This window comes from Macaca thibetana, chromosome 2 (genome assembly GCF_024542745.1).
Source record: "Macaca thibetana thibetana isolate TM-01 chromosome 2, ASM2454274v1, whole genome shotgun sequence".
Lineage (NCBI taxonomy): Eukaryota > Metazoa > Chordata > Mammalia > Primates > Cercopithecidae > Macaca > Macaca thibetana.
In genome coordinates this window covers 180140371-180155124 of record NC_065579.1, presented here as the reverse complement: position 1 = coordinate 180155124, position 14754 = coordinate 180140371, and the positions used below count along the sequence as shown (strand labels likewise).

Genomic DNA, 14754 nt, shown 5'->3' with positions numbered 1-14754 from the left:
GCCCCACCTCCCAAGACTGTTCCACTGGGAATTAAGTTTCCAGCATATGCTTTTTGAGGGTCACATTCAAGCCTAGCATTTGCTCCAGCCCCCAAAATTCATGTCCTTCTCATGTGCAAAATATATTCATTCCATCTCTGTAGCCCTGATATGGTTTGGCTGTGTCCCCAACCAAAATCTCATCTTGAATTCTAAACTCCCCATCCCCATGTGTCAAGGGTCAGATCAGGTAGAGGTAATTGACTCCGGGGGGCGGTTTTCCCCATGGTGTTCTCACAAGATCTGATGATTTTATGTATTTGGTAGTTCCTCCTGTGTTCATTCTCCTTCCTGCTGCCTTGCGAAGAAGGTGCCTTGCTTCCTAATACGGTTTGGCTGTGTCCCCACCCAAATCTCACCTTGAATTGTAATAATCCCCATGTGTCAAGGGCAGGGCCAGGTGGAGATAATGGAATCATGGGGGCAATTTCCCCCACACTGTTCTCATGGTAGTGAGTAAGTCTCATGAGATCTGATGGTTTTATAGATGGGAGGTCCCCTGCACAAGCTCTCTTGCCTGTCGCCATGTAAGATGTAACTTTGCTCCCCATTCACCTTCTGCCATGACTATGAGGTCTTTCCAGCCATGTGGAACTATGAGTCAATTAAACCTCTTTTACATTACAAATTACCCAGTCTCAGGTATGTCTTTATTAGCAACATGAAAATTAACTAATACGCTTTCCCTTTGCCTTCCGTCATGATTCTAAGTTTCCCAAGACTTCCCCAGTCGTGCTGAACTATAAGTAAATTAAACCTCTTTTCTTTATAAATTATCCAGTCTTGGGTATGTCTTTACAATAATAGTGTGAAAACAGACTAATATAAGCCCCCATGTCTTAACTCATACTAGCACCAACTCAAAAGTCCGAAGTCCAAAGTCTCATCTAAATCACATGTGGGTGAGATTCATGGCATGATTCACCCTAAGCAAATTCCCACCAGCTATGAGTTTCCAAAATGCAGTGAGATAAGCATGATTCCATTACAAAAAGGTAAAACAGGTAAGAACAGTAACTGGTCCTAAGGAAGTCCAAAACTCATTAAGAAAAACAACATAAAATGTTAAAGCTCTAATACAGTTTTCCTTGACTCTATATCCTGACTTCTGAGCACACAGGGGTAGGGGTTGAGATCTCAAGACCTTGGCCAACCCATCCCTATGGTTTTGCTGGGTGTAGGCCATGCTGCGGCTCTCACAAGTTGGAGTCTTGTGCCTGCAGCTTTCCCAGACAGAAGTTGCATGCTGGTAGCCCTATAGTTCTGGGCTCTTGGGGCTTCCCAACTCCCATGGCTCCACTAGGCATTGCCCTGGTGGGGGTTCACTACAGTGACTCTGCTGCTGTAACAAGTCTCTGCCTGGGCACCCCCAGACTGTCCATAATAACCTTTGACATCTAGATGGAGGCCACCATGACCCCACAGCTCTTGCATTCTGTGCACCTGCAAAATTAACACTGCATGAATGCCACCAAGGCTTATGAGGTATGTACATTCCAGAGTGGTGGGTTGAGATGCACCTAGGCCCACTTGAGCCATGTTTGGGATGGCCAAGGGACACTGTGCTGAAATTCAAGCAGCAGAGTCCCTAGGTCGTGCTGAGCAGTGGTGGTCCTTCAGGTGCCCCTCTGGAAACTGTATCAAGGTCCTGCTCTGGGCCAGTGATGGCAGAGGCAGCCTCAAAAATCTCTCAGATGTCTTTGAGGTCTTTCACCCATTGTTTTGAAAAACAGCACCTGGCTCCATTTATTTATTTATGTATTTATTTTAATTTCAACAGGTTTTGGGGGGAATAGGTGGTGTTTGGTTACATGTATAAGTAAGTTCTTTCATAGTGATTGCTGAGACTTTGGTTCATCCATTACCCAAGCAGTGTACACTGTACCCAACGTGTAGTCTTTTGTCTTTCACCCCGCTTCCACCAGTTCTCCTGAGTCCCCAAAGTCCATTGTATTACTCTTACGCCTTTGCATCCTCATAGCTTAGGTTCCACTTATGACTGTGAACATACAATGTTTGGTTTTCCATTCCTGAGTTACTTCACTTAAAATAATGAGCTTCTGGCTCCTTTCTATTCATGGTAATCTCTTTGGCAAATGGTAACTTGGGACACACCATTGGGTTGCTCTCCTAAAGACCTTTTCACTCTTTATATAACCAGGCTGTGAATTTCCCAAATATTTTTGCCCTGATTCCCTTTTAGTTATAAATCCCATCTTTAAATCATTTCTCTTTTTCTCATATATTACTATATGCAGTTAAAAGTAGCCACAAAGCCTGGGCACAGTAGCTCATACCTATAATCCCAGTTCTTTGGGAGGCCGAGTCATGTGGATCACTTAAGGTAAGAAGTTTGAGGCCGCCTGGCAAACATGAAAAAATGCTGTCTCTATTAAAAATAAAAAAATTAGCCAGGTGTGGTGGCACACACCTGTAATCCTAGCTACTTGGGAGGCTGAGGTACAAGCACTGCTTGAACTTGGGAGGCAGAGGCTGCAGTGAGCCAAGATCACACCACTGCACTCCAGCCTGGGTGACAAAGCAAGACTCTGTCTCTAAATAAATAAATACGTAAATAAATAAATGTAGCCACACAGTTCCTTCAATATTTTGCTTAGAAATCTCTGCTATCCTAGTATATATCTCTTAAATTCAGCCTTCCCTGAAGCCCTCAGGCATGGAGATAATTCAGGCAATTTCTTTGCCACCTTGTAACAATGTTGGCCTTTACTCTAGTTTCCAGTGCTTTGTTTCTCATTTCCATCTAGGATCTCATCAGAATGGCCTTTAGCATTCATATTTCTACCAACAATCTAATCATGACACTTAAGTAATCTCTAAGAAGTTACATTCTTTTCCTACATGTCTTCTCTTTTTTTGACTCTTCACCAGAATCATCCTCAATGGTCCATTCACAGCTATCTAGGCTTTTTCTAGCCTGCTCCTCCAGATTCTTCCAGCCTTTAGCCATTACCCAGTTCAAAACTGCTTCCACATTTTCAGGTATTTGTTATAGAAACAAGCCAATGTCTGGCACCAGTGTTTCGTCTTAGCCCTTTTTGTGTTGCTATAACAGAATACCACAGACTCAGTAATTTATAAAGAAAAAAATTATTTTTTTACAGTTCTGGAGGCTGGGAAGTCCAATATGAAGGTGCTAATCATCTGGTAAAGGCCTTCTTACTGCAGCATTCCATGATGGAAGGTAGTAATGCAAAAGGGTACAAGAGATAGAAAGGGGAAGGGAGCCAAACTCAGCCCCAGTAAAACCCAAGTAGTTTTAGGTCTCAAGTAGTCTTATCTTTGGTTCATTTGTCCTTCCTCTTGTATCATCTACTCTCAGACTTCATTTATTCTAGTGTGAATACTTCATTAGAATCATCACTTTTGTAAAAGCTTCATTTCGCATCTCTGGCAAATTTTACAGTGAATAACAGCCAAAATTTGAAAGCCCTGAGGCTGGAGACCCAAGTGAAATGTTTCACATGGATTTAGAACCCCAGGCCAGACTACATTAGCTTAAACACATAAGGCACGTTATACAGGAGCCTACATTACTATTCATGATAATACTGTCATGGAAAAGTGCATCCAGAATTACAGTGTGGAGAGCCAGTTGCTTTGCCACTCCAAAGCAGAGCAATACAGAACCCTCATATTCCCACTTATCTTTTTCACCACACAACAGGAATAGGAAAAATTGAGGAGGGTAAACAGGAAGGTGAAAGCTGGAGGGAGATTGTCTCTGCTTCTGTAAACTGATGCAGAAGCTCCCACAAGAAAAGAGATTAAAAACAGAAATTAGGACCATAGGAGAGAAAGGCTAAGCAACAGACCCTTTCAAGAGAGGTTCTGGTGGTCAAGGCATAACCTCTTAGGAAAAGATCTTGCTACATGTACCTTTACTTATATTTTTCACCATTAGTTTTATTAACAATCAAACTGGTTTCCTTTTGCCACTTTCTATAGGCACCACTATCCTAGCTATCTTGATTTGTCAATTCTAAAAAATAGTTTGAACAGTCACTGACTCCTAGACCAAGGAATTATAATGGATCATGAGTCAGGTAATTTTTTCTTTCTCCAAGAAATACTTTATACCCCTCTGTCTTTAAGTCACAGAAAAGACATCACATAAAAGCCTGAATGTTTGCTTGTTTTGACTGGAGGACCACGGGACTGAGTTATTCATACCCCACCCCTTTGACAGCATTATGATCGCTGGTCTTTGAAAAGCCCATCACTTGCTTTCAAAAAATATGTATATATTTCTTTCTATCTCCATTTCCTCCATTTCCACTTTCATTCACCCTTTAGGCAGTCATTCTAATGGGTTATGTGGCTTTTGGTTTTTTTTGTTTGTTTGTTTGTTTGCTTTGTTTTGTTTTGTTTTTTTCTTTGAGACAGAGTCTCTGTCACCCAGGCTGCAGTGCAGTGGCACGATCTTGGCTCACTGCAACCTCCACCTTCTGGGTTCAAGCGATTCTCGTCCCTCAGCCTCCCCAGTAGCTGGGATTACAGGCCTCGCCACCACTCCTTCATTCATGGCTAATCTTTATATTTTGACTAGAGATGGAGTTTCATCATGCTAGTCAGGCTGGTCTCGAACTCCTAACTTCAAGTGATCTGCCCTCCTCAGCCTCCCAAAGTGCTGGAATTACAGGCATGAGACACCATGCCCAGTGGTTATGTGTATTTTTAAAATTTGTAAGTGTTCTTGAAAATATATATTTACAATTCATGTCCATGTTTTTATTCATGTGTGTAAATGGTTTTGTATAAATATCACATCCTCTAATATTTTTCACTCAGTACTTGATTTTTATGATCAATCTATGTTGCTACACATAATTCATTGCTACTAACCACTAAGCGTTACATCACAGTATGCAACCACCACTTTATAATTCTGTCTACCCATGATAGACACTCAAATTACCTCCAATTTTCTACCTCTACAAGAAGATGGAAAGTACATCCTTATGTATGTTTCCTTAGTACCTGCATAACAATTTCTTTGGAATAGATATCCAGGGGTGAAATTGTGTGATCATTAAATCGGATTGTACTTAATGGCTTGGCAGAAGTGCATTCTCACCAGTGGGGTATGAGGATTTCTACATCCTTGCTTTCTAATTTTTGGCAGACTAACAGGTAATAAAGTAACATCACATTGTTTTTCTGATTTCTAAGGAGATAGAGCATATTTTCATGTCATTTTCCAAATCTGAAACTTTTCTTCTTTGAAAATTTTCCCCATTTTTTTTACCATTTTTCTATTGAACTTTATTTGTTTTTCCTGCAGATTTGAAAAAAATTAAACATTTATAAATATCTCTTCATATTTAAATTTTTGATATTTATTTGACAGAAACAGATCTGTCATTTGTCTCTTAATCTTACTATTCATGTCTCTCTTGTAAGATAAATTCTTAATTTTGTTATAATCAAATTTATTATTTCACCTTACAGTGTGTGAATTTAAAATTTTACCCCAGGCCATCAGTCACAAAGATATTCTCCCACATTGTTTCTTTAATTTCATAGTTTTATTTGAACATTTTTGTCTTTATTCCACCTAGAATTCACCTTTACATTTGGTGGTAATTAGAAACCCACATTTATTTGTCTGTTAATAGCTGGCCACTCTTAGCAATGACATCTTTAAATAATCCACAGTGACTTATAGTGTCATCTTTATCAAATATTAGGTTGTCATAGATACATGAGTCTTTCTCTAAACTTTCTGTTCAGTTTCATTAGTCTACATGTTCTGAAAATACCATATAGTTTTATTTCTATAGCTTTGTATTATTAATATTTGATAAAGTATTTCTCTTTTTTGTATTTTAGACATGTGTGGACTTTCATTCGCTCACTTAAATTTTAAAATGAGTTTACCAAGTTTCTTAAAAATATTTTTTTAAACAAGATTGCTCTGAACATATAAATTTGAGGATGGCCACACATAGTAGCTCACACCTATAATCCTAGCACTTTGGGAAGCCCTGACAGCAGGATTGCTTGAGCCCAGGAGTTTGAGACAAGCGTGGGCAACATAGAGAGACCCCATCTCTAAAATCATAAAATATAATAACATAAAATAAAATCAATTTGAGAATTGATCACTTTATAGCATCACTCAATTCAAGATCATGAAGTATCTTTCCATGGTTTTAATTCATTTTCTATGTCTTCAATTTGAGTATTAAAATTTTCTCCATAAGGCTTTTATGTGTTTTTAAGATATTTGTAGATATTTTATGGGATTTGCTGCTATTGTGAATGGTATCATCTTTTTAATTTCTACTAGACTATTGCTTGCATAAAGAACTACTATGGATTTTTATAGGAGAGTCAAAGAGTTATCTAAATCTCTCATGTGTTCTTATGTTTTGTCTATGTATTCTATTTTTTTCCAGTATTACATCAATTAAAAACAATGACAGGAATAGATTATAGCTTATGATCTATAAAATCCCTATTTTTCTTTCCTTATTGCATTGAATGTAACCTCCAGTACTTTTCTTTCTGTTCTCAACCTTAAAGAAGCTATAACTAAATTTTATCCATTAGGTGTAATGTTTACTGTAGATTTTGTTCACTTTCTTTCTTTTTCTTTTTTCTTTTCTCTTTCTCTTTCCATCCCTCCCTCCTTCCTTTCTCATGCCAATTTGCCCAAAACAATCCTACTTTATTCTTTTTATAGCTGACATTTACCTTGTGCAGTATTAATCTTGAACTGAAGTGTGAAAATTTGGAAGATAAATTATGTGGTTTTTCTGTATTTAACCTTTACCAAACTCAGAACCTTTTCTTATATTCTTAGTTTGACAAAAGCTTTTATCATAACTAAGGAGTGATCTCTATCAACTGCTTTTTCTGTATGAACTGAGGTAATACTACACTTTTAGGGGTGGAGTCTTACTGTGTTATCCAGGCTAGTGTCAAACTCCTGGCCTCAAGTGATCCTCCCACTTTAGCCTCTTGAGTGGCTGGGATTACAGGCATAAGCCACTGCACCCAGCTGATTTTCTGATGCTAAATCATCTTTAAATTTCTGGAATAATTCTACTTGATCATGATATTATTTTTAACACACTTAAGATCGGACTGAATATCATTTTATTTAGAATTAATTCCGAAAGCAAAAGGAATTCTATTTTTCTTTTCTTCTATTCTCTCACTTAAATTTTAAAATGAGTTTACTAAATGTCTTTATTTGGTTTTGGAGTCAAGATTACACGAGCCTCTTAGAATAAGCTCATTTTTTAAGGACAATATCTTAATAAGGGAAACATTAACAGTTTCCTAAAATTTGTAAGAGTTCATTTGTAAAACCATCTGGATCTGGGTTTTGGGAGAAATAGGAAGAAGAGGGCTTTGGCTGCGGTTTCAACTTGTCTAATACTTGTTTGTATAACTAAGTTCTCCATTGCTTCCTGTGAAATTACAGATATTTTGTGTTTTTCTAGGAACGCATCCATTTTATTTAGGTTTCCAAATGTATTTGATGTAGCTGTTTGTAACATTTTACGATAATGTTTTTAACCTGTGTTGACTTTAGAATACTTTCCCTTTCCACCTTGTACTCTATGTATTGGCATTTCCTCGTTCTCTATTTTGTTTTTCCTTAATTATTCTTGCCAGATGTCAGTCTCACTCACTAACCTTTTGGAAGAATGAGAATCTGCTTTTGTTAATGCTCACTTTTGTTTTTCTATTCCACTTATTTCTATCTCTGCTTTTGTTATTTTAAAACTTCTTGTTACTCGGGGTTTGCTCTCTTGTACTTTTTGTGTTTGTTTTCCCAATTGGAAAGCTCAGGCTATGTTTTAAATGGTCAAATCTGTTCTGTCACTACTGCCTTGTCAGTTAGAACCCAATCCCCCCACCACACATACCAGCAGGTCAAGCCAGCTTTTCGTCTACCCAGACATTTCTTACACTTCTTGTTGTTGTCATTTTAGTTTGTTATTATTCGTGCTTGGAATCTTATTGTTTCTTTAGAGAAGATTTGAAGGGAGGGAGTCCGCATTCTGAGGTAATTCACCAACTTGGCAGGAATTAGAAATTAAAAATAATTTCTTTATTTTTTATTTTTCAGGGTTTTTTTCTTATTTTATTTTTTGCCAGCTTACACCAAAAAATGATTTCTAATGTTTATATTTAGGCTCAGAGTTTGCCATTCTTCCCAGGAAGTTTCTCTCTCTTTAATAGAAACACCCACTCTGTTAGGTGATACGAGGCCTATGGAAATGGTAGTGATTTATTCTACTTCTTACAAAAGAGAAGAACACAATTTAAAAACTCTAATGAAACCCAGAGTACTTATTTCCAAATCGCATGTTTTCAAGATAGCACAGGGAATATGTAGGCCAACTGAAGTGCTTTATTAGCCCCTGAAAACTAAATCTAAATGTTGCCCCAAATATATGGGTTATAGTTATTTAATTTCTTTGGTGACCTTATCTCACTACAGGGGCCTTCCTATATGAGCTGTTGTAGTTAGTAAAACTACTGTTAGATTTACCAGGGAAAGGATTGTTTTGTTTTGCTTTTCAAATTAGAGCCATTGGCCTATAGAATATACACATCAAATAACAAAATGTGTAACTCAGGCAGGACATTTCTAAAAATTGTTTTTAACAGTGGAATTCACCACACATGCTTATATACAAATAAAGACCAAAATATGAAATTTAAATCAAAAGACAAATCATAATAAAAAGTATATTTTTGTTTCACATGATGGGGTGATTAAACAAGAATACATTTGAAGAAATTTTGACACAGTAAGTTATTTATGTACATTGACTTATTTGGTGATTTAAAAGCTCTGAAGTTAGAAAATATAGTTACAGGGCACACTTAAAACTACAGAACCTGAAAAGCTAAACAACTTGTTTCACCTGACACAGCTAAAAATTTTTAGGTCTGAGGCTGGAGCCCACATCTTGTGTTTTTGTTTTAGTTTGTTTTGTTTTATACTTTGTTTTTTTTCACCATGTTGCCAAATGAGATAGGCAAAGAGAAGAAAGAGTTGGGTGGGACTAGAAAAGTGGAAGAGAGATACAAGGAGAAAAGAAAAATATTTTATCTAAGGAACTTCCCCAGAACACATAATGCTGTATTAACATGGTATGTATCTTTATCCAAATGTACTCTGATCAAAGGAATGTATCCTCTACAGTAGTGTGCCTGCAAAAACACAGCCTCATTAGGCCCTAACAAGCAAGAGTTAACACTGTATTTTTTAATGTACGTGTAATATTTAACAGTCAAATATTGTCTATTTTTATTATAAAATATTTACATTTCTATCTAAAATTAAAAAGCTGAAATAGTCTAGATATACTATCTTTTCTACACTTTCATAGTACAAATTCTTGGGTTTTGTTTTGAAAAGTGAGGAGTAACATGTAACCTTACAAAAGAAAACGTCTTTTTCATGGATGTATATCTATATCCCACTGCCCTTTTAAACTACAGCAGCTAAGGCTGGGCAGGGTGGGTCATGCCTGTAGCCCTAGCACTTTGGGAGGCTGAGGAGGGTGGACGCTTGAGGTCAGGAGTTCAAGACTACCCTGGCCAACATAGCGAAACCCCGTCTCTACTAAAAATACAAAAATTAGCTGGGTGTGGTGGCACATGCCTGTGATTCCAGTTACTCAGGAGGCCGAGGCACAAGAATCACTTGAACCCAGGGAAGCAGAAGTTACAGTGAGCCAAGAGCAGGCCACCGCACTCCAGCCTGGGTGACAGAGCAAGGCCCTGTCTCAAAAAACAAAATAAAAAAAGTTAACCCATGAAAACGCACATGCTCATAGACTATGTCCAGCACCTTAATATAACTGAGCATCAGCCCAAGAGCTTCATGAGAAAGACATGAGAAAGAAAAACACTAAAATTTAAAATGCCACATGGTAATTAAAGAACTGTTCCAAATTCCTCAACATGTCTTAAATATAAAGACAGCAAAATTGCATATAAAATGAAACCTCACTCCCAAGGATAATGAAATTACATTGGATGGAATAGATGGGTAGAGAGTTAGACAGGAACATATCTAAGTTCCCTTCCATTTCTAAGATTATATAATTGAGATGTTTTGAACTTACCTAAGTATTTTGGATAAAAATAATCCTAGAAAGAAGAAAAAGAAAACATATATCTTAGCAAACCTAAATTTCATTATAGAGTTAAAACTTAATTTTATAATGTGTTTTTATATCAAAGATGCAAATAAATTACGTATAATCATCATTTTCACATTATAATTTTTTATATAGTAAGATATACCAAGAGAAAACAATAAAGTTAAACCAATAAGATACTTAGGCTTAAAGAAATACTGATCAATTAATCATGTTTCAAAAGCTTCTAATCTGAAAACAAGCTCGATTTAAGATGGTAAATATAATCATGTATGCCCTTTTTTTGTACATCCTTTAATTTTTCCGTAATGATTGGATAACCATTTGACACATTTTATGTCATAATGATCACCCACACAGATTCAATGTTCAATCACAGTAACATACTCTTTCTTGTTTTTTTTGTTTTTTGTTTTTTGTTTTCGAGATGAGGTTTCTCTGTGTCACCCATGCTAGAGTGCAGTGACATGACCATGACTCACTGCAGCCTCAACCTTGGGCTCAAGTAATCCTCCCATCTCAGCCTCCCAAGTAGCTGGAACTACAGGTACATGTCACCATGCACAGCTGATTTTTTGTTGTTGTAAATTATTTTTTTGTAGAGATGGGGTCTCACTATGCTGCCTAGGCCTCAAACTGCTGGGCTCAAGTGATCCTCCTGCCTTGGCCTCCCAAAGTGCTGGGATTACAGGTGTGAGCCAAGGTGCCCAGCTAACAGTGACATACTTTTAAGTGAACTAAAGTAGACATTTATCTTGTACATGTTATGTACATGTAATACCTTACTTATAAATTGGTTGTGTACCAAAAGTTTGTCTGTAAATCAGTCATTTGGAGTAAAGAATGTGCTTTCTTAAAGGGAGAAAAATGTTAAAAATTTCTGATAGTAAAGTTCTCAGGCTGGTCCACGAAAGCATTCTTAAGCCACGATATATCTAATGTGTACCATTAACAGTACGAGAATACCCCACGAGAAACCAAAATTTCTACACAAAGACATATTCAATGTTACCACTTAGTAAGAACAGAACATAAGCTCATCCAGAACTGAGTCAAAGGCCTCATTCTTTCCTCCTCTCACATATAAACCTACCCAATAGATAATGGGATTCAAAGGTGATGTTGCAACCGTCAAAGGAATATATTAGAGATGTTGAGGCATAAGTTGTACTGTGAAGACTGGAAATGTGGACTGCGGTATTAGAGATGTGGACACCTGTAATCACGAGAATCATAACACAGTAACAAATGTTTGGTGGGGGTGTGGCAGGGGGGTCACTGTGGTCACACGTGTAATCCTAGCACTTTGGGAGACTAAGGTGGGCAGATTGCTTGAGCCCAGCCTGGGCAACATGACAAAACTCCCTCTCTACAAAGAATACCAAAATTAGTCAGGTGTGGGGTACACACCTGTAGTCTCAGCGACATAGAAGGCTGAGAGAAGAGGATTGCCTGAGCCGGGGGGTCAGGGCTGCAGTGAATCATGATCATGCTACTGCACTCTAGCCTGGGCTACAGAGCAAGACCCTGTCTTTAAAAAAAAAAAAAAAAAAGGAACTTTTTTTTTTTCGTTTCTCCCCTTTCTGTCTTGCTCTTTCTGTCACTTTTTTCTCTTCTGTCAATGAGACCAATGTTAGAATTGGTGGAAGAGAGGAAGCGCATAAATGAGTTTTCCTTACTCACTATCTTTCCTCCTCTGTGTTAAGGTCTTCTCCCTCTCTGGGCTTTTGCTGCTTAGAGGCTAAGCTGATAGAATGTATCTACAATGTTAGAAATACATATTCAATATTAATGAGTGATGTACTAATATGGTATCTTGGGCAGACAGGCATGCCTTACAATATTCCAGAATAACAAAATAAAAATTAGAAGAGATGGGGTAAAAAAAGGTAAAATAAGAATGACAGAGTGTTGATCATTATTAAAGGGGTGGGGGAGTTTGCATACTGAAATTTATTACACGGTTCTCTCTACTTTGAGATCTATTTAAAATCTATTTAAAATTTCAATATTAGATGATACCTACAATTCTGACTTAAAATCTTTCATGTAAAGTAACAGTAGGCCGGGTGCAGTGGCTGGTGCCTGTAATCTCGGCACTCTGGGAGGCTGAGGTAGGTGGATTGCTTAAGCCCAGGAGTTTGAGACTCGCCTGGCCAACATGGCAAAACCCTGTCTCTACTAAAAACACAAAACTTAGCCAGGCATGGTGGCACATGCCTCTAATCCCACCTACTCAGGTGGCTGAGGCACGAGAATCTCTTGAACCCGGGAGGCTGAGGCTGCAGTGAGCAGAGATTGCACCACTGCACTCTAGCCTGGGCAACAGATAGAGACTTTGTTTCAAAAAATTAAAATTTAAATTAAAAAAAAAATGCCAATGGAGAAATTTAATGAAGCATTGTGATAACAATTCAAACTAGCGCACACACACGTTAATACTTGAGACATCCTCTCCCCTCCCTCTAACACTATCAAATTCTGGTTAGAAGAAAATACTTGCAAACCATGAGGTCAATACTATTTGCTGATAATGAAGTGTAACTGAACTGTAGTTTAGTCAGAACAAGCTGTTATTGGTGATCAACCCCATTTTCCTAACAAACCCATTTTCCTTTGAAGGCACTTCCTCTCCCCTCCCCCTAACACTATCAAATTCTGGTTAGAAGAAAATATTTACAAACCATGACGTCAATACTATTTGTTGATAATGAGGTGTAACTGAACTGTAGTTTAGTCAGAACCGTCTGCCTAACAAGCCCATTTTCCTTTGGCGGTACTTCCTCCTGAAATGTAACTGGTTATGTGTGGAAGGTGATACACAAAATCATTGACTTTAAGATGGAACAGAAGGGAGTACAGGCTGGAAAGGTTCAGTCTGTAGTTGTATGTCTAGATGTGTGAACTTGACAGTTTCCATCAACGCTTACCGTTTCAGGGTCATTTTCAAAGACCTCCCTGGCTTCTTCTTTATTGCACAGTTCTTCGATGCATTCTCTCTCAAGATTACCCTGTTTGGTTTCTTCAAGCATAGAATTTGCACGACGCTCCCTAACCAGGACTTGTGAAGCCTGTTGCTTTGACAAAACTGAAGGAAAAAATAAGTTTATAGGAATTAATCATTTTTCCAACTAAAATACATTGTTTTATTAAACAATAAGCGTTAAAATCATTTTCTGCCTGTGAATTCTATGACATTTAAAATCAGTATGATCGAACTAAGAAAGAAATGCAGATACAGAAGCACGTTGGTTAACAATTCAGAGAGCAGGTTTGGTGTGCAGCTGCAGCCCTCGTATGATGGTCTACACAAATTATTCAGGTTTATACTTGAGGTTAAACATACCAGGTAATATTCAATATTCCCTTCATTAGGACTACATCGGAGAAAACATGCTGAGGTCAGGTGTGGTGGCTCACCTTCGTAATCCCAGTACTTTGGGAAGCTGAGGCGGGAGGACCACCTGAACCCAGGAGTTCAAACCCATCCTGGGCAAAAGAGCGAGACCCCATTTCTACAAAAAACAAACAAACAAATTATATATATATATACACCTATATTTGAGAAGGAGTCTCGTTCTGTCGCCCAGGCTGGAGTGCAGTGGCACGATCTCGGCTCACTGCAACCTCTGTCTCCCAGATTCAGGCGATTCTCCTGCCTCAGCCTCCTGAGTAGCTGGGATTACCAGAGTGTACCACCGCATAAAAAATATTAATTGGGCATGGTGGCATGCACTTGTAGTCCTTGCTACCTGGGAGGCTAAGGAGGGAGTGCCACTTGAGCTCAGGAGTTCAAGGTTACAGTGAGCTATGATCATACCACTTCACTCCAGCCAGTAAGACCCTCACTCTAAAAAAAAAAAAAAAAAAAAAAAAAATCTGAAAAAAAAAGAAAAAACCATAATGAAATACGTCAAAAGCCGTAGTCTTAGCCAGGCCTGGTGGCACATGCCTGTAATCCCAGCTTTTTGGGAAACTGAGGCACGAGAATCATTTGAACCAGGGAGCCAGAGGTTGCAGTGAGCTGAGATTGCGCCACTGCACTCCAGCCTGGGCAATAGAGCAAGACTCTGTCTCAAAAAAGACAAAAAAAGAAAAAGAAAAAGAAAAAAAAAGCCATATGATCTTTAAAGCAAGAGTAATAAACTTTCTCAATTTTAATGAAAAACCTTTGTGATCTCTGTGGAGATTGTTGTTGAACAGCAACAATAAAAATAACGTAACAAAGTTCAATATCAAGCAACAGACTGGAGGAAAATACCTACAGCGTATAGAATAGAAAAAACAGCATCCAGATAAGCTGACCGATACAGAAATGCATGTATGGTTGTATTTCTAAAACATAAACAAACTATAAAGAAAACAATATAAACAATCATATAAACCATCACTACAGAGAAAAAATGGGCAATAAACATTATAAAGTGTTCAAATCAAACTTTTTAAAAATTGGATTTTTGCATATTAGACTGACAAAACTTTAAAAGAATGATAATATCAACTATTGGTGAGAGTAAGGGAAACCATGTATTCTTGTACACTGGTAGTAGAGCATAAA

At 37.8% G+C, this 14754-nt stretch overlaps 1 protein-coding gene across 1 annotated transcript in view; it reads right to left on the bottom strand.

Moving 5' to 3' along the window:
- PROS1 (protein S) overlaps positions 1-14754 on the bottom strand; it is a 101507-nt gene that overhangs the window by 43048 nt on the left and 43705 nt on the right. Inside the window, exons 2-3 of the mRNA XM_050778975.1 lie at positions 13127-13284; positions 10161-10185 (exon numbers count right to left, since the gene is read on the bottom strand). Coding sequence (XP_050634932.1) covers positions 10161-10185; positions 13127-13284 — 183 coding nt within the window. The remainder of the gene's footprint in view (positions 1-10160; positions 10186-13126; positions 13285-14754) is intronic.